The sequence below is a fragment of the Phocoena phocoena genome, chromosome 1 (assembly GCF_963924675.1).
Source record: "Phocoena phocoena chromosome 1, mPhoPho1.1, whole genome shotgun sequence".
NCBI classification, from domain to species: domain Eukaryota; kingdom Metazoa; phylum Chordata; class Mammalia; order Artiodactyla; family Phocoenidae; genus Phocoena; species Phocoena phocoena.
Window position 1 is genome coordinate 78,722,239 of NC_089219.1, and position 21,003 is coordinate 78,743,241.

The 21,003-nt window shown below is 36.7% G+C and overlaps 1 protein-coding gene across 1 annotated transcript in view; it reads right to left on the minus strand.

Annotated features, from left to right (window-relative positions):
• KYAT3 (kynurenine aminotransferase 3) overlaps positions 1-21,003 on the minus strand; it is a 46,544-nt gene that overhangs the window by 5,142 nt on the left and 20,399 nt on the right. The window contains exons 5-12 of the mRNA XM_065882951.1: positions 20,744-20,830; positions 19,830-19,955; positions 19,613-19,733; positions 13,408-13,484; positions 12,091-12,180; positions 7,933-8,119; positions 3,009-3,085; positions 2,519-2,605 (exon numbers count right to left, since the gene is read on the minus strand). Of these exons, the coding sequence (XP_065739023.1) occupies positions 2,519-2,605; positions 3,009-3,085; positions 7,933-8,119; positions 12,091-12,180; positions 13,408-13,484; positions 19,613-19,733; positions 19,830-19,955; positions 20,744-20,830 (852 nt within the window). The remainder of the gene's footprint in view (positions 1-2,518; positions 2,606-3,008; positions 3,086-7,932; positions 8,120-12,090; positions 12,181-13,407; positions 13,485-19,612; positions 19,734-19,829; positions 19,956-20,743; positions 20,831-21,003) is intronic.

A 21,003-nucleotide genomic window follows, 5' to 3' on the forward strand; every position in this document is an offset into this window, starting at 1 on the left:
AGATTCATAGCTGGTTCCTTTTAATTACTCATCTTTGATTGAATTCTCTTTGTAAGCTCCCACTGCCAGCACACCTACGTACGGCTCCTATTGTTCTGGGTAATGAGTAAGCTACCTGCTGGCTCTGTCTATGATCTGAAGACGTATTTGCAGGTTTGTATAAAGGAAGATCCAGGGAACCACGAGAAGGGAGTAGAAATTATCTCTGGCTCACAAGGTTAAATATGATTAATGTAGAGTTCAGAGAGAGGGAGTTATTTTAGACTTTATTTCTTTCCAACTAATTTAATTGGCTCCCTCCAATTTAACGTATCCACACTGCCTCAACACAGCTTTAGCAAAACTGACAGAGGTGAAGAGCAAATCTACACAGCCCTTTCTTTCCACCTGGTTTGCACAGGTGCTAGATGACATGACTGTATGTTTCTACTCTGCCTCTTCCATGGGGCCAAATGGGTCTGGAGAAGTTCCCACTACCCGTGCATTTACTGTTCCTGCTGTTCTGGATAATGAGTAGGCTATCTGTTGGCTCTGTCTATAATTTGAAGATGTAGAAGCAGAAGCCTTTCTTCGTGTCTTCCCTCTACCATTACCTTCACTGATTTGGCAACTCTTTCTCACTTCCTGGGGGATTTGTGAATTTGTTTTCCACTCTCCTAGTTGTTTCCTTAATAATTTTCAAGAAGAGAATGGGGAAGGTCCGTGTTTACCGTTCTAAAACTGGAAGTCTTATGCTACTTTTTTCTTCTGTTAGTTCTGTTTATAACTTCAAATAATAAACCTCTGTTTCTAGATCCACTATAAGATGCGAGTGTTAATGGCCTTACCCGTTCTTCTACATTTCAGACAATTAAATGTTGACATTGTTATGCTGGTAAGATTTATATTCTATTCTGGATAAGTCTCCCATAGTTTGTCTATAGGATGGCTCTAAAAGTGGAAAACAGTGTTTGCATCATTCTGTCTAGACTTATACATGAGTGTGCAGGTATAGAGAGTGCCTTAATCTTCATAAGATTGTTTTCAGTAGTGATTAACATCTTATCACTAAATTGTTAAAAATAGCAATAATACACTCAGATTATTTTTAGCACAGATCTGATGGTACTGAATTCTCTTAGCTTTCATTTACCAGGGATGTACACTGTTTTCAGTTTTAAAGGATATTTTCCTGGATACAGAATTCTAGGCTGACATATTTTTTATTTCAGCACTTTAAAGGTGTCATTTCATTGTAATCTGGTCTCCGCTGTTTCTGATAAGAAGTTAGTTAACATTTGTACCTTTGCTCCCATGCATGTGAGGTGTAGTTTTTCTCTGGCTGCTTTCAAGACCTTATCATTATCTTTGGTTTTCAGCAGTTTGATTATGATGTGTCAAGATGTGATTTTTATTTGTATCCTGTGTGGCTCACTGAATTTTTAGATCTCTAAATGGCTTTTCACCAAATATGGGGAAATTCTGGCCATTATTTCTTAAAATATTTTTTCTGCCACATTCTCTCTCTCTCTTTTTGATACTCCAGTTACATGTATATTATTACTTGACACTGACTCATAGATCTGAGACTCTCCTTATTTTTCAAAAATAATTTTTCCCTCTTTTTTCAGATTGGATGATTTCTGTGGATCTGTATTCAGGTGGACCCATTCTTTTTTCACAACCTCAATCCTCTGTGTTAAGCCCCATATATTTTTCATATCAGATATTACTTTTTTTTAGATGTTGGGGGTAGGAGTTTATTAATTAATTAATTTATTTTTGCTGTGTTGGGTCTTCGTTTCTGTGTGAGGGCTTTCTCCAGTTGCCACAAGCGGGGGCCACTCTTCATCACGGTGCGCGGGCCTCCCACTATCGCGGCCTCTCCCGCTGCGGAGCACAGGCTCCAGACGTGCAGGCTCAGTAGTTGTGGCTCACAGGCCCAGCTGCTCCGCGGCACGTGGGATCCTCCCAGACCAGAGCTTGAACCCGTGTCCCCTGCACTAGCAGGCACACTCTCAACCGCTGCGCCACCAACAAAGCCCCAGATATTACTTTTTAAAATTCTTAAGGTTCCATTTGGTTCTTTTTTAAGAAACTAAAATTAATTAATCTAGTCACTCATTATGACCATATTTTCCTTAAATTTCCTGAACACATTTATAATATCTGCTTTAAAGTCCTTGTCTGATAATTCCTACATCTGGGTCACCTTAAGATCTATTTCTATTGACTGCATAGAAGTCACATTTTTTTCATTGAGGGTCACATTTTCTTGTGTCTTCACATGTGTATTAACGTTTGGTTGCATGCTGGACATTGTAATGTTACAGGTAAGGAGTCTGATTACATTGTAATCCAGTAAGCTCAACTTCAAAAAGTGCTGAGTTTTGTTCTGGTAGATTAATTTTATGGCAGCAAGCCAAAAATTAAAAACTGCATATGAGTACATCATGTCTAGCAACAGAAAAAAATGGTGATTTATAAATCAGAAGGAAGGACATTATAAATGTGTTTTTGAGTAGAACAGGGAACTTACTTTAATGAAGCAAAATCGCACAAATTTCTCAAACTGTAATTTGGTCTCTGCATTACAGAATGCTGAAACTGGGATGGCCGACAATTTCTGAAAAACAAATAGGAATATAAAATAGGAAAAACAGGAAAAGTACTTACACTTTAAATATTAATTTTTGGAGCATAAACATTAAAAACAAATAGATACTTCTAAATATTCACAATAACTTCCAAAAGAAAAATGTTTTAAAAATCCTGCAGGGAATTCCCTAGTGGTCCAGTGGTTAGGACTCCACACTTTCACTCCGAGCGCCCGGGTTCAATCCCTAGTTAGGGAACTAGGATCCCGTAAGCCATGCAGCACAGCCAAAAATAAAATAAAATCTTCCAAATAGCTATGAGCAGAATATCATGTAACAAAACTACAGTTAACAGTTTTCAAAGCATGTCAGCAGGTTTCCTTCATAAATTATAACATATAGCACAATATTGCAAAGGCTAATAAACATTACCTTATTTTTAGTCATCCATTTTACAAATTTATAGTCATAAGGTTCGTTGCTGTTCTTCATATCAGAAAGGTCTGTATCTAAAACAACAATAAAAATTGGATGGCCTATGTATTACATCTGAGGCAATGTGTATTTAATCTATCAAGATTCAAAATTTTCTCTCAAAATTTTCTCATGCTGGATTCATACTGCATGGTGTGGTGGGAAGTAAGGAATTCACAGAGAAGCTTTACTGATACTCTAAGGCAGTACTCACATATACATCTGATTGATCATGCTTGGGTATATAGCTTTTAGCACTGGAAGAGAGTAGGAAAATGGAAGGACAAAGAAGAGTGTTGCCTTTCTGTTTAAAAATAATATAAGCCTTTATGATCATTATTAAGGAAATACCTAAATTTAGAGTATTTATCTGTAATAATTATGTCTCCAAATGGTAATTCATTATTAGATTGTAAGCTCCACGGGGGTATTGCAATCTACCACTATCCCAATCTCCTAGGTCAGGGTCTAGCATATAAGTAATGAAAAGCATATTTGTAGAACGAATACAAATCTCCTAGGTCAGGGTCTAGCATATAAGTAATGAAAAGCATATTTGTAGAACGAATACGCTAATATTATTCATTATTTATGAAGGGAAAATGCCTATGTAGTTCTCCCAAGTGATATCTCTATTGTTTCCTCTTCCAAACATTATGCTTAAAAAAATTTTCTTTTAAATTTGGTGAAAAACTTCAAATATGTATTCTTATACTTATCTCTTGTTCCCATCTTGCTTTAAGGTCTAGGCAAGATATTTCTCTGGCATTCAGATTCAGCAATCTACATTTCATATTGTTTCAATTTTATTGACTTGTACTCAAGATCTTTTTGAATGCCCCAAAGCAACAAACATTGATGGCTACTGTAATCAATGAAATTTTACAATTTATTACTCAAAATAAATTGAGGCAGCTACCTTTTTTCTTTTATTCACTAAATACTACTGGGTCCCTTCAAATTAACAGTGTAAAAACCTTGACATTGAAGAAAGTTTCACCTGTATTTTTTTAAAATGACTTAATACGGCTTTCCTTAATGATTGTATTTCAGTTTTCTCCTGTGCTTTAAGAATGTAAAATTTCCATATAATAATGCTAATAATACTCTACAATTTATTACTATTTGTTAAGCATGTTACATGATTCTCTCATTTATTTGTCCTACAATTCTGAGAGAAGCAACAATCCTCATTTTACAAATGAAGAAGTTAAATACTATTTCAAGTCATATGTACGTATGTGTGTTTAATTCAGATTTGGCTCTAACAAAACGACAACTTAAAATAGAGTCTAACTGTAAATTATGTGAAAACTCCAAGTGACAAGTACACAATAGTAGCATACTCAAAGGTAACCTGGAGAAAGGAGTGATTACAGCAGTAGAAGAAAGAACAGGAGGGTACTTACTAACTGTAATTGACACAGGCTGTACTACTCATTTATTACTTTTTTAAAAACAATTTTATTGGGGTATAGTTGATTTACAATGTTGTATTACTTTCTGCTGTATAGCAAAGTGAATCAGTTATATGTATACATATATCCACTCTTTTTTAGGTTCTTTTCCCACATAGGTCATTACGGAATATTGAGAAGAGTTCCCTGTGCTATACAACAGGTCCTTATTAGTTATCTAGTTTATATATAGTAGTGTGTATATGTCAATCCCAATTCTTCCAACTTATCCCCCCCACCTCCACGCCTGCTTTCCCCCTTGGTAACCGTAAGTTTGTTTTCTACATCTGTGACTCTATTTCTCTTTGTAAATAAGTTCATTTGTACCATTCTTTAGAATCCACATATGAGCGATATCATATATTTGTCTTTCTCTGTCTGACTTACTTCACTCAGTATGACAACTACTCATTCTTGTAACGCTTAGAAAAGAGAAATTTATTGCCATGGTGCTCAAAGTAAAATAAGGGAATAAATACAATTCTAAAGACTTTATAGTTAGCAGAAAGTTGGAATCTACTTCTTTTGAATGCTTGAGTCGGAGATTCTCAAAAAAACTAAACAAAATATTTCTTTATTGAAGGTAGGAATTTGAACCATATTATAATAGCACTAGCTTATTTAAGTAACCTATGAGAATCAAAATAGGTTGTTGCATTCCTACTATCTCCTCCCTAATTTTGGACCTTATCTCACTAGAACTACTGTAATAATCTTCTTATTTGTAATCTTGTCTTCTAATCAAATGTTTCCCTTTTTAGTTCTAGGATGATGCTTACCGGTCAGGAAAGTTGCCTAGTATAGCAGAAAAAAGATAAGTTCACTGGTTAGGACATGCATCTCTGGATTCAGAGCCCAACTCTGCTACTCATTAGTTGATTAACTTCAGTAAATGTCTTGATTTTCTATCTCATCTTTCTCAACTATCAATGGGGATATAATAGCACCAATCTCATAGAGCTTTTGTGAGAATTGTGATATTTGTAAAGCTCTTAGCATAATACCTACTAGGTCATAAATGCTCAAAAAATATTAACCAGTTAGCCATTGCTATGAGTTTTAAAGAGAATTACTATGTCCATGAATTTTAGGGCTCATTTTTATTTTTAAGCTACCATCAAGTGAAAGTGTTGCTTCTTGCTTCTGTCTTTAGCAAATTGTGGGACCAACCTCTAGTATACGGAAGAATTTCTACACTCAAATCAATCTGAGAAGACGAAAGAGTAAAATAAAATGAACTTCATCTTCATATGTAGAAGGGTCTTATAGATACTAAGATTTTTCTCACACAGGTGAAGGAGGACCATAAACAACACACATCTTTTTTCCCCATCATCATTAAAGTTTTTCTAGCCCAAATCCTTTCTGCTCCTATTACAACCACACTAGTTCAAGATCTAGGACCTAAACCAGTATTACATGCAGGCTGGATCAACTGAGGATAGAATGAGAAACTGTTTAAGAGCTTAATGCAAGCAGAAGTTGCATTACTGTCCTTTTGATGTTTAATGTAAAAATGTGATAAGTGCCTTTTAGTTTGGTTCTAGAAAAGACTTATTCTTATCTAAAAAGCTGTTATGTTTACTTTTATCCAAGAATTATGTAACTAATTCCATTATTCTATTTGCTTTTGCTGCCATGAAGTTTGGATTCAAGTTAATGCTAATTACAATACAGCTGACCCTTGAACGACACAGGTTTGAACTGCATAAATCCACTTATACACAGATTTTTTTTCAATAGTAAATATCATGGTACTGTACAATCTAGAGTTGGTTAAATTCACTTATGTAGAACCTTGGATAAGGAGGGACTGCATGTACAGAGGGACCTCAGATACGGAGGGCCAACTATAAGTTATACACGGATTTTCAACTGTACAGAGTTGGCACCACTAACCCTGCATTATTCTAGGGTCAGCTACCATAGGAACCTAAGTGACTAAACGATTTGCTTCCCCCACTCCATGTTACATTGATATATGAATACTTCTACTTACATATTATTGCATAGAAGACTTTAAACATGAATTAACTCAAATTCTTGTTGGAAGCAGATAAAATGATTTTCTCCTAAACAGACGAAAACTGCTATTTCTTTTTATCACTGCATGAAATGAGCTGTACATTTAGGCCCAGTACAGGAAAGGTGATTTCCAAATCTTAGAATATAGAACATTATAAAGGGTTTTATATAAGAATGGAACTTGGGAGGCTGACAAATATAGCTCTCTGGCCACAGCAGAACAAGAACCTCTGGTCACCATGGCCTCTGCTTCTCTCACGACAAATGAGGAAATAACAATCACTGTTTTGTTATAAAATTGAAAGTTTCTGGCTTTATAAAATTTATAAAATTTGGTATATTTAAAAGACTTTTCAAGTTTGGTGGCATATCACTTCGTTGTAATAAAACCTTAAAATATTTAAAACTGTTCAGAATGGCTGTAATGTCTATAATTTCTGTCAAAATAAATTATGCTCTTAAATTTACTATGACTAACACTAGAATTTTGGGGAAGAAAGATGTTATACATAAAACATTATCATGATTCTAACTTTAGATTTGTGAGGCATGTCAGAATTACATATAACAGCTTCAGGTAATATAAAGGCCATTGCTTTTTGGAGACAGAACTATTTGGAATCTAGCTGTCTGACTTCAGGCAAGTTATTTAATATTTTCTAAGTCTTCACGTCCTTAAAAATGGAGCAAACAGGGCTTCCCTGGTGGCGCAGTGGTTGAGAGTCTGCCCGCCAATGCAGGGGACACGGGTTCGTGCCCCGGTCCGGGAAGATCCCACATGCCGCAGAGCGGCTGGGCCTGTGAGCCATGGCCGCTAAGCCTGCAAGTCCGGAGCCCGTGCTCTGCAACGGGAAAGGCCACAATAGTGAGAGGCCTGCATACCGCAAAAAAAAAAAAAAAAAAAAAAAAATGGAGCAAACAACGCTTTTTTTCAAAAGAGTGTCTGAAAGTGCTTGGCATGTAGTAGACCTTCAATAAATATTACTTTCCTTCTTAACTTCATTTCAGTATACTCTAAAATGACAAGTATTCCTCAATGGCACCAATGTTCTAGAAATCATATTTTTTTAAGTAAAAAGGAAACTAAAATTTTACTAAAAGGAACACAAGGAACATATATTATTTCATGTACCTGTGTTTTAAATTACATACCAGAACAAGATGACAGCAAATTCTATGCTTAATATCCAGAACAAACGACTCCAAACCATGTAACAACAGTCATATTTAAGGTTAAGAACCTAATCATCAAGATGATTGTAGATGACTGACACTGTGGAAATCCATTTTTCCATAAGTGAAATGCTGATATGGCTTTGACCCAATCTTTTCTTCATAATTCTGATATAATTTCACTCTTAAGTTTCTGTATGTTTGAAATAATAAAAACCTTTACAAACCTAGCAAAGACACATCAGCAATGATGAAGTATCCCCCATCAGGAACTATGGGTTTTAGGCCAACACTTTCAAGTAAATGTACCATCCGATTTCTTTTCACTTCTAACTCTTTTGGCAAAGAATTAAAGTAGCATTCTGGGTCATCCATGCGCTTGATGTCAATCCAAAGAGCTTGAGCCAAAGCTTCCTGTATATTAAGATTGAAAAATGTGTTAAGGAAATATGGTAATGTTATTTACTGCAGAATTTATTGGTATAATAAATAAAGATTGTTGGCAAAAAGTCATTCAGGGAATTACAGTTGAATTCCTGTGAACCTATGTGAATTTCTACAGATTAATGGAGGAATCAGTTACATGGAAATGATTAAATCTAATGTGAAGAGCTGAGAATGAACCATGAATATCCAAACTGAAACAGAGGTACAGTTGTCCCTTCGTATTCACGGGGGATTGGTTCCAGGACTCCTGCAGATACCAAAATGCATGGATGCTCAAGTATCCATAATACACTCAGCTCTCTGTATCCCTGGGTTCTGCATCTGTGAATTTCAACCAACTGTGGATCCACAGTCTTTGGTTGAATCCATGGATATAGAACCCATGGATAGGGAGGGCTGACTGTAGTGTATAAAGATGGCTTACTTGGCAATGAAAAGACATCGTTGTTTTCTATTGAGGTTAGCTTTAGAGTTACTTGCTAGATCTAAGTCTGAAAGATGACCAGAGAAATGATGAACCAGCCAGCATTTCCCCATTACCTTGCAGGATGAGGTAGCGTAAATGAAAGTTGACCCACTGTATCATTCCTCGTAAGTGTGCACATCCCTGCTCTAATCATTCAAATCCCAGGAAGGAGGTCTAAGTCCCACAGGGGTTAGAAATGAGTTTATGGGGGCATGTGGAGTTACTCCTCTACCATTCTTCAGGAAAGTCAGAAGAGAAAGGGCCAAACAAAAAAGCCTGTGTTGTTTAGATCAGGCAGGTATCTTAGAAGGCAACAGGTCAGGAACAGATAAAGAAGTCCAAATCAGGGCATGCATAGAAAACAAGGATGTGTACAAGCAGGAGGGCAGAAATTTGGTAGGTGAACTTAGAAATACCGGTTCTCAGAGCAAACAAGGAGATCCAAACAAATAATCAAGAACCCGGGACAGTTAAGAGACAGAGGGGCAGAACAAAATTGCCAAATTTTAAGGAAATTGATCAGAACCAAGAGACAGCAAGAACTAAAGGATAAATGCATTCACTCAGTCAATATATATTGAGTACCTATGTTAAACCTGGCAGTGTGATAAATACTGGGGATATAATGATAAACAAGATAAACATGGTCCTTGCCTTTATGGAGATTCCAATTAGTGTGTATTGGCAGGGACATGCGAGAGGAATGAGAAAGAAAACAAACAGATGAAAAGGTCAGGATATAATCTGTTCTGCTGGAAGAACTGAGAAGTCTGGTGTTGAAGGGTAGCAAGAGAGATAGCATGGCAAGAGAAGATACTGAGATGGAGAAGGGCAAAATCACAGAGAAGACTGCATGTCAACAACATTCAACCAGAAAACAGCAATAATAATAACTCCCCAGAACTAAAAAAAAATCTTGGATAAATAAGGATCAGTTGCTTCAGCCTCAGAAACTGTGATTCACCATTGGAACCTATGGTTTCAGTTCCCAAACATGGCTGTCTGAGGGCATGGGAAAGAAACAAGCACTTAGCTGAAATGGAGAATAAGATAGTTCAGAAAAGCATGTTCTAGGTTCTTAGATGAATCTTTCTTTTCCTCAGTAACTTATTATTCCCTATAGTAAGAGATATTGCCTAGAAAATTCAAAGCCCAGGAGACATAAACATCTGTCCTCACCATAAAATTATACTGGACTCCTCTCGTTGTCTCACACCCCACATGTGATCCACTGGCCAATACTGTCAGCTCTACCTTCAAAGTATATGCAGAACCCAATCACTACCTACCAATCCTACCATCCCCATATGGGTTCAGTCCATTGCTGTCTCTCTCCTGGATCATTTCAATAGTCTGCTAACTCAACAAAGCGGCTAGAGTTCCTTTGATAACACAAGTTAGATCATGTCACTCCTGTGCTCAAAACTCTCCAGTGGTTTCCTATCTCACCCAGGCTTTACGGTGACAAACATATCCCTACTCGATCTGGCTCCCAGCTACCTCTCTGATTTATTCCCTCCTATTCTTCTCCCTTGATCATCCCATCCCAGCCTTTGTGCTTTTCACTGGTAGAAACTGCCTGCCCTAGGGCCTTGTACAGGTTTTCTCAGTCTGTAAGGCTCTTCTCTAGTTAATCATGTGACTACTTAACCTCCTTCAGTTCTCAGCTCAAATGTCACCTTCTCAGTGAGGCTTTCAAAGACTACTCCTTTTAACATTGTGTATTTTCCCCATTAGCACTTTATATTCTTCATCTGTATTTTATTTTTCTCCATTGCTTCTATCAGCATCCGACATATTATGTTATTAGGACATTTACTTGTTTTTGATCTGCACTCCCCCACAAGGCTGTCAGCTCCAGAAGGGCAGGAATTTTTGACTGCTGTATCTCTAATGCTCAGTAAATATTTACTGAATAGGTGAATGGATCTATTTTGAGAGGATGAAATGAGTTTAAAATATAATAAAACCAATGTCCGACTAGGCTTTATCATCATATATCACTTTAGAGATTCACTGGAAAAAGAATTTTAAATTAGGATTTTTTTTCTCCTTCAGTAGGTATTTTTGACGGGAGGCAAAAAAGTTTATTGTAGCCAACATATTTTACTATTTTGACCTTTTAACTGCCTTCCAAAAAAATAAATTTTTTCTCAATGTTCTGATTATTCACAACGTAATAGTACACAGATCCCTGTTTTACAGATATTAAAAAAATAGAAAATATAAAAAGTCTTGCAACCCACCCCTGACCCTATCTACTAATTTCATCTATTCCCCCCTTACCCCTACAAATAGCCACGTTTACTAGTTTCTTACGGATTCTTCCAGAGATCCTTTAAGAAAATAGAAGCAAATCGTTTCCCCCTTTCTTATACAGAATATAGCATAAATATATACTGCTCTGTATCTTGCTTTTTTTACTTTATAATATAACCTGGAAATCTGTCCATGTCAGTAATTATAGAGCTTCCTCATTCGTTTTTTTTTCTTTCTTTCTTTCCCTTTCCTTTCTTTTCTTTTCACTTTTAAACAGCCATGGTGATACAGTAATGGTCCCCAAAGATGTCCATGTCTTAAAATACAGAATCTGTAAATATGTCACCTTGCATGGTAAAATTAACTTTGCAAATGTGATTTAAGTTAAGATCTTGAGATGGAGAGGTTATCTTGGATTATCTGTGGGCCTAATGTAATCACAAGCATCCTTATAAGGGAAAGAAGGTGGCAAGGGAGTTAGTGTCACAGAGGGACATGTATTGACAGAGGCAGAGGTTGCAGTGATGTAGCCACAAGCCAAGGAATGTGAGCAGCCCCAAGAAGCTGCAAAAGACAAGGAGCAGATTCTCCCTTAGAGCCTCTAGAGGGAATGCAGCAAGGCCAACACCTTGCTTTTAGCCCCATAAGACCCTTTTGGACTTCTGACCTCCAGAACTATAAGATAAAAAATTTGTGTTGTTTTAAGCCACTAAGTTTGTGGTAATTTGGCACCAAGAAATAGGAAACTAATACAGTCATATAACATTTAAATGTTTAGACAGACCATAGTTTATTTAACCAATTGTCTATAGATGGACTATCCCCTATCTTCCTCAATGAATGGTCATATACATAGAGCTAAAGTGTGCAGATAATAGCTAAAAGGTAAATTCCCAGAGGATACATTGCTGCTTCACAGAGCACATATATCTCTAATTTTGCTTGGGGCTGTCACTGTCCTCCAGAGAGTTTGCAGTACTTTGAAATCCCACCAGCAATGTATGAGTGTTTAAAGTTTAAACTTCATGTATTAAAAACAAAACTATTCTTGATAGCAGTGAGTTTGTGTTTGCTCCTAAATTTCCAAAGTATACTAGAAGCCCTGCTCAAAAAGGACATGAAGGGAGGAATGAAGCCAATTCAAGTACACAACATAAAACTAACACCTCCACCCAAAGACCATGCATCAGCCCCAAATTACTATAAGGCCTACCTGTAAAGGAGTCGCACAAGTATAAACGGTATTTTGTTGAACTGTCTGTAAATGTTTTATCAAGTGTTTAGGACCAATGGACCAGCCAAGCTGGAAAAGAAAAGTAGATTTAAAAAATGAATCTAATTGTAAGTACCAAATTTGATAGAGTAGGTAAGCTTAATGTAATTATTAGATATATGCATTTCTAGAATGCTCACACTATGAAAGTAGTGTAGTCTTAGTAGTTAGAAACATTTCAATCCTGATCATTTTGTGGAATAGTTTCCAACTGGAGTCACTAAATTCTGCCTTCAGAAGGTAAACAGTGCCTGCAATCATTATTATCTTCCCCCCTCTTTGATTTGCTTCTTCTAATATTCTGGAGGTCTAATAACCAGTAAAAAGCTTGTTTGACTTTGGGCTTCTCTGGTGGCGCAGTGGTTGAGGGTCCGCCTGCCGATGCAGGGGACGTGGGTTCATGCCCCGATTCAGGAAAATCCCACATGCCACAGAGTGGCTGGGCCCGTGAGCCATGGCCGCTGGGCCTGCGCGCCCAGAGCCTGTGCTCTGCAGCGGGAGAGGCCACAACAGTGAGAGGCCCGCATACCACACACAAAAAAAAACTTGTTTGACTTCAATATAGGTAAAAGTAACTCTGAATGAGGGCCGTAAGGGAGTCTTCCATAATTTGGTTCTCCAGCCCTCATTTTTGATACTCTCTGCTTCTTAGCCAAGTTTAGAAGAGGTGAAGTTGGAAGATAACCAAGTTTCAATTGGATCAATTGTGATTGTACTACATAGTGCAGTGGTTAAGTGTGTGGATTCTGAACCTAGACTTCCTGTCCTGGCTTGAATTCGAATTCATTAGCAAGGTAACCTTAGGCAAGTTACTTAGTTTCTCTATACTTTAGTTTTATTGTCTGTAAATGGGAATAATAAATTATACCCACCTCATAATGTGGTTATGAGAATGAAAGGAATCAGTATATGGAAAGCTCTTAGAACCTGACACATAGTAAGTGCCAAAGTGTTAGCTATTATTTTTTCTCCTTTTATATTAATATACAGTAATCTGAACATTCTTTGCAAAGAAAAGAGTACCATTAGTTGGTTACTTATAAAATTTAAAAATCACCTAATTTTTCTTACTTTTAAAGGAATGATTAAGTCTCAAAAAGGATAAAGGCCAATATGAAAACTGAATGAGTAAATAAGCAGATTAGTAAGTATAAAACCCTGGGTAAACTGAATATCTATGCATTTAAAACACAAAAAACTCTACAAGAAGTAAACTACAGGCCTGTTTTCAAACAGTTAAATTCTTCTTCATCTTACCTTCCAGCCAGTTACACTGAAAGTCTTTCCAGCACTTCCTATCGTTATTGTTCTCTCCCACATACCTGGAAAAGTGGCTGAACAGAAAAAAGAAAAAAAAAAAAAAAAAAGGTTAGATAATTGCTTTATAGTCAGTCTACACTCAGTATAATCTAAAAACATTAATGCCTTATAATATAGTCAGTATAGTTATTTCAATAGGTTTTTTTAGAGATAATTTAACTTTAACCCAAACACAGTTGAAAATGTTACCATGCTTGAAAACATTTAAGTGGCAAAATTATCTCCCAGGGCAGGAATGGCAGAGGTGCCAGCAGGCAGCGCTCCAGGCCGGTTGAGTGCTGTGGTCACAGGGGCAACAGCACTCAGTGCTCAGTGTTAGTAGTAGCTGGGTGCCCAGCGTAATCATTCTGTGGCACAGTTTTGCTTGTGGTTCTGGCTAGTGTTTAGCTCACCTCTACTCTGCCCATTTTCTGAGTCTATTTCTACAGGATTCCTAGGGCAATGGTTCTTAAAATACAGTCCCCACACAGCAATAGCAGTATCACTGGGGAACTTGTAAGAAAGGCAAATTCTTGGATCCTCAGAAACTCTGGGGAAGGGCCAACAATCTGCATGCATGTGTGTGAGTGTGTGTATGTGTTTTATAAATAACTTACTGAGATATAAATCCCATGACATACAGTTCACTCGTTTAAGTGTACCATATCCTCAAAGTTGAGCAACAATTACTACAATCAATTTTAGAACATTTTTTTTCACCCCAAAAGAAGCTCTATACCTATGAGGTATCAACCACTAATATTCCCATGGCCAATAATTTTAGAACTTATGCCTGAATGGAGCTTATCTAACACATGTATTTTCTCTGTAATGCACAACACAGCTTTCCTGCTCTTAGAAGCATTAGACAGCACTTCAGCACTATATTTGGGGGCCATTTAAAATTGCAAAACCACTGTGAAAAGAACACTTGCTTATAGAACAAGCTGTAATAAGAAGGCAGAGTTTTGCCTTATTGACATTAACTGGAAACATCCATGTCAGGCAACTCAAATTTTTCACCCCTCTGGACATGTCTGCAAATGAAGCACTCTAGTGATTTGGGGGTTACAAATGTATTTTAGTGAGTAGATGAATTCACAAATACAGATTCCATGAAAATGGCAAATGACTATATAAAAATTTTCAAGTTGATTGATACCTTTAGTAAAATCATTCATTCACTTATTCATACACTCATCAAACATTTATTAGCAATGATCAGGTGCCAGGTACTAAGCTAGGTCTAGAGGAAACAATGACAAGAAAGATGCAGTTCCTATCTTCAAGGAGCTTAATGTCTAGTGGGGGTTGGAGACAAGAAGGACAATTATATTACAGTGTGATAAGTGCTATAATAGCAACAGGCATGGAATATTCTGCAAGGATAGGAGATGGTGTTAGGGGTAGTTCTCTGCAGTCAGTAATGCTTGAGGTGAGACTTGGATGACCACATAGGGCTTTGCTGGGTAGAGAAGGGGAAAAAAAGGTGTTTTGGACAAAGGGGATGCAGGTATCAAAGTCATGGAGGTATAAAATACAAGAGTTGGTGAATTCTGTTGGACATCGGTAAATTATTCCTCTGTTAATCTGAGAATGCTACCTACAAAACTGTTTTTTGGATTCCTCAAGTAATTTAGTTGTGAAATTCTTCACGTGCAATCCCACAAGTTTTTCACCTTTTTTTTTAGAGGTACAATAGATGCTCTTATATTGTTCTAAGAGTGTTGGTATGCACAAAGGGAAAATAAATACCCATTTCTGGGGGGCTAAGTTACTGTCTTCTTGAAGTAATCTTCTCATAAGCAAGTAAAGTGGCTACTAAAATGTAAGATAGCTAAAGAAAGTTCCAAAATGGATACATATGCAATTTTAGCCTATCACGAAATACCTGTCAACATTTGTAAAGGCAGAAAAACAATATAAATCAGAGAAGTTACCACTGTATTCTCTGTGAAGTATAAGAAAACCCAAAAAGACAAATGAAGAAAATAGTTAGAGGGTCCATTCGAAGAAGGAATATTCTAACATTTGATGTAAATAACCATATCCTTTCAAGTTTTGAGACATTTCTAGTCTTCTATTTAGTCTTCTAAAATATTCCAAAGGACACGACAGATGTCCCACTTTCCTATTTGATCACAGAAAAATCCAAACTATGTATAATGCAGATTATCACTTCCTTTAAAGTAATAATATATATCCAAAATCAGGAAGGCCTATTAGTAAAAACAATATTTAGAAATAAATTCTTTGAAAATAAAAATTACCCAAACTAATATAATACTAATATGTTTTAACAATAAGTTATACATGAAGGAAATAAAAACTATGCACACATCAAATGTAGGTTTCATTCACAAAATATCAAATCTAACTATAGCATAAATTTAAAAGGAGAGCTAAGTAATTTCTTGATGGCTATTTTGGCCATATAAAAGTGGATGTCTTTTTTTCAAGGAGTAAGCTGATCAGCTAAATAATTTACAAGGAATTTTATACTAATTTTCCAAATATCAATGGATTAGTATATAAATATCAGTGTATTAGTAAAATCTCTTCCAGAAGAGAGGTTTCATTTGTTGACTGTAATGTCATTTTACTGAAACCTGCAGAAATCATTTGAGTCAAGAATCTGATTCAGTAAGAACAAGTTCTACTATTTCAATAAAAAGGGCCCTAAGTAATTTAAAACATCTGAATGTCCATGTCCTCTCCATCTCAGAGATCTGGGGAGCTACAGAAGTTAATGTAAACAGATAGGCAGAGCAGATGGCCACAGCACTGCATGTGAATATAGTAACCTAAAGAAATTTTTAAAAATCTTTGCAGGTCTGATGATTTTAAAAAAACATTCAGTTCCAGTATTGGTAAGTTTAGCTTGCAGTTATACCTGAAAGGCAGCTGGTCTTTGTACTTCTCATTTATGACCCATGATCCTTAAATCAGCCACAGCAGCTATAACAGTTATTCACAGGTGACTTAGGCTTCATTGGAAGTCAGATAAAGATGAGAGACATGATGAAGAGTGAAAACTACACCAGGAAAAACTGCCTCTGTGACAACATGAAGATGATGCTAATTTCATGATGTATGGCCAGCAAGCCTTACTGTATTATATTAAAGAGCTACTATTGCACTCTGTAAATTGATGGAAGAGCCATTTAGCATCTTTCATGTAACAAAGGCCACTGTATTTAATAGAATAAGTTTTCACACATTTGTACTCTCTAAATAATGAAATAGTGAATTCATTTTTTTCTTGTTTTAACTTTATGAGTTGTTAAAACAACTAAAAAATCTGAGTTAAAAATATATGATATCTTTAGGAAATAACATCATCATTTACACTTTTACCATGAAAGGCTTATAATATAAGGTTTAAACAATAAATTTCAAGATCATTTAAAGTAATAATTTGGAAAGAATATTGCTAAACTGAGTCAACTAAATTTTTTAAAGCTTTGAGTCATTGCATAGGCATGAACATTTGTAAAACATGTAAAATGTTAAGTATAAAATTATATTTATTCATTAGATAGATACCTCTTCCTCTCTCTGCTTAATCTAAAAAAATTACCAAAACATTTAATTGTCCCTGTTGGTCTGATTTTCAACTGGGAAGAAGTTAGTGACCTGAGACAGAGATCATCAACAAGATGTGAGAAGGTGAGCTGTGATGCAGTTTTGACAAATAACAGAAGTCTGCTGGGCTAAGGCACCATATCTTGCAAATCTCTGACTCTCTTCTCTGTTTATACATTCTTCCTTAGAAGATTCATTCTCTTCCATGGGTTCCACTATCAACAAAATTTTGATGACTGCCAAAAATAAATCCCTTCACAATTTGATCCTGACGATCAGGCCTATAATTCTACTTGTTTCTAGACATCTCCTCCTCTATGTCTCAAAGACACTGAAACTTAGCAAGACTAGAGCATGAGAAGCAGGAATTTCCTTTGCTCAGCTCTTCCCCACAGATCTGTTCCTCCTCCCACATCTCCGTCCCTGGGTAAGGGCCTCATCACTGCCTAGTGGTCCAGGCTAGAGATCTCAGAATCACACTTGCTTGCTTTCCCACCTTCAAATGCTATATTCTGTGCCCTATAGTTTTTACTTCTAAGCAGCCCTCATGTATCATCTCCACCGCCAGGGCATCTGACTTAAGATCCTCAGCTGGTTCTTACCTTTATAAAACAAATCCAATATGGAACTAATTACCCTGCCTCGTCACTACCTGTTGCAGTAGTTCTCAAAGTATGCTCACTGGTACCCTGATGATCAAATTAATTATTGAGTTTTTAAATAGAACTTAAAAAAATCAATATTAAGTTTTCCACAAAATTTTCTTAAGCCACAAAATTTTAAGCACTTAAGGTAAGTGCTACCACTTATCTGATAGTGAATGCTACCAACAGTGAAACAAATGAGCATTAGAAAATGAACATTAATGGCAAAAATCAGAAAAACTCAGATGTATTTGTTTCAATAGCACTTTGTTACAGGTAAATACACACAAACTTGTAGTTTTTACACTGACTTCTAATTACTGAATTTCTGTTAAGAAAATTGCCTCTAGTTTCATGATGAAATAAGTATGTATTGTCACAATTTCATGATGTGAACATCATGACTTTAAGACGCTCTACCACTAAAGTAAGTTTCAGAACCACTGACCCCCTCAATGAAGTTTAAACTCTTTATCCTCATATATAAAGTCCTTCAGAATCACCCTACTTTTCCACTCTCATCTGTGCCAGTTACTGCAACACACCCTTCTACCACTTAAGTATATCTTGATCTTTCATGCCTCCTTGCCTCAGTGCATAAAAGTTTATCTGATAGGAATTTTCTTTCTATTTCTCTGCCTAACTAAGTCCCGTCTTTTGCCCACTCCTTTGTTGATCACCTGAAGCAGTTGCTTTCTCCTCTGTGTCTCTACAACAATTTGTAATTTGCCGCGGATAATTATGATATGTGCAAAAACTATTTATATATAAGTGCACTAATTTTAAATTTTATTGGTTCCTGCCAGTGATTTTAGTTATCCTTCCCTCACCATTTTCATACTTCCTATTCATTTATTCAACAATTACTTTCTGACTGTCTACCATGCACAAGACACTTTCTCGGAACTAAGGAGTCAGAAGAGACAAAAACATTTAAAAATTCCTACCTACTTGCAGGTTTGAAGTAAAATATATAGATCCTGATATTTGTTATAGAGGAAAAAACAAAAACAGAACGGAAAAAGGACAAAGAAAATGCTAGAAGGAGAGGTGTAACTATCTTAAATGTTGTGGTCATCAAATTTGACATCTGGGGCTTCCCTGGTAGCGCAGTGGTTGAGAGTCTGCCTGCCGATGCAGGGGACACGGGTTCGTGCCCCGGTCCAGGAAGATCTCACATGCCGCGGAGCGGCTGGGCCCGTGAGCCATGGCCGCTGAGCCTGCGTGTTGGAGCCTGTACTCCGCAACGGGAGAGGCCCAACAGTGAGAGGCCCGCGTACCGCAAAAAAAAAAAAAAAAAAAAAATTTGACATCTGAATAAAGACCCCAGAGAAGTGACAGACTGAGCCATTTGGATATCTGGCGAAAAGTGTTTCCAGGTATAGGTAGGGCAAGTGCAAAGACCCAAAGGTTGCAGCCCAGTTTATAACCCTATAGTTGATATAAGTTTGGATTACCTCAGAAGACACTGTGGCTTTTGTGAGATGGCCCAGTAGTAATGGTAAAATTCCAGGCAAGGGCCACGCAGCAATACCTTACTGTCATGACAATTTTTTCCTGTTGACCTGGCATTTTGGCAACCTGCTCAGCAGGGACAGACCAGTTCAGGAACAATTAAGTTCCCTATGTCTTATATGCCAAGTAATAGCTAGATTCTTGAAAAAAGCTAAAAATAAAGGCAAAAGTACTACTTCTCTGGTTTCATAGTTTTATAGTGTGATCCAAAATCTCATCTCCTAAGTTTGTACTGCTTGTCCTTGAATCTGCTCATAAATTCACTCAAGCATCATTCATTCAAGGCCCATTTTTAAGCACTCACAGACATTGACCCATTACAAAGACTATTTTAAAGCTCTTCTGGGATCCTTTCCAATCAGATGTTCCACACGTGCCCAAACACATTTAGATTTGTGATTCTATGTAATAATTGGTACCTATTTTAAAATGCTTATTTCCAGTATACACAAGCCATTCATAAACCTCATCACTGATGCAGAGCGTGTCATATTTGATGCAAAGGTCAGCAATTACTTGGAGTTCCTCTTTGGTATACACCTACACATATGAAAGGAAACAAAGGAGCAGAGCCAATTATTCAACATGTGAGAAAATGATGGACCAGAAGACTGTATAAAGACATCAAAGACTCACCTTGCCAAGGGGGTTATGCGGAGTATTTAGTATTATAGCTTTGGTTTTGGAATTAAATTTGCTTGCCAGTTCTTGAGGATCTAATGTCCAGTCAGAACTAGACCATTTTTTCCCATCAACAAGTTTCTAAGCATGAAGAATGAAGATGTGATTTAATTCAGTTAATTTATGTTTGCTGTCCTACAAAAAAGTAACCTAACAAGGAAAAAAAAGTAGAGAAAGGCATGGCAAAGGTAACTGAATAGATGACAAACACAGAAAAGAAATAGAAATAACTAAGCTTTACTCTGCCTTAAGAGCCCAACAGGATGTGAGCTCCATGCTCATACCTGTTAATTGGAAACATGAACTCTGTCAACATTAATGGCTGTGAAAGTGCCTATATTCCTTCAAAGGAGCCAGCTCTAACTATGGTTAACACATCTGATACTATAAGACTAATAGAAGATTCTGTGATTCAGCTTGTATCACTTATTTTGATGAAAATTTTAAAAAGACAATGAATCTATACTGTATTCCTAAAGATAAAAGCAGAATTTTAAAAAAATTACTTCATTCGGAATTCAATAAGCATTTATTGAGCACCCAGCATATACCCTACACTGTTAGTCACTGGGGACCAGAGCTATAAAAGTGAGTCAGAAATGGTTTCTGACCTGGTGGTGCTCAGTCAGTAGGGGAGACACATAACCACAAAAACTAGTATTACACACAATGTAGACGCTGATACAACAGACAGACGTGCAAACACAAGATAAAGTAATAAAAGATCCCCCTTTAAAGTTGCTACCTTCAGTCATAGTAGAGATATATAGTAAATCCCAAAATGTAATCAAAGTAGGAACTTTACTGGCAACAAAGTAATGGTATTTACAAAACTTCTTTAAACGTGTGAATCATAGGGGCAAACTTACAGATCTCAGGGGAATAAAAACAGGTATTGCTCCAGCCATTCTCACCATGGGCTCATAGCAGTCATAGAAAGGCACTATCACTATGACCTGGAATAAAACCAAATAACACAACATATTAATCATTAATCCATTTAACAAATATTGTGTACATACTATGTGCAAGGCACTATACTACATGCTGAGATGCAGCAGTGTAGAAAGCAGGGTTTGTCTTCTCATACCTGAGTGAAAAAGACCTTGGGGATAAACTTGTCGGGATC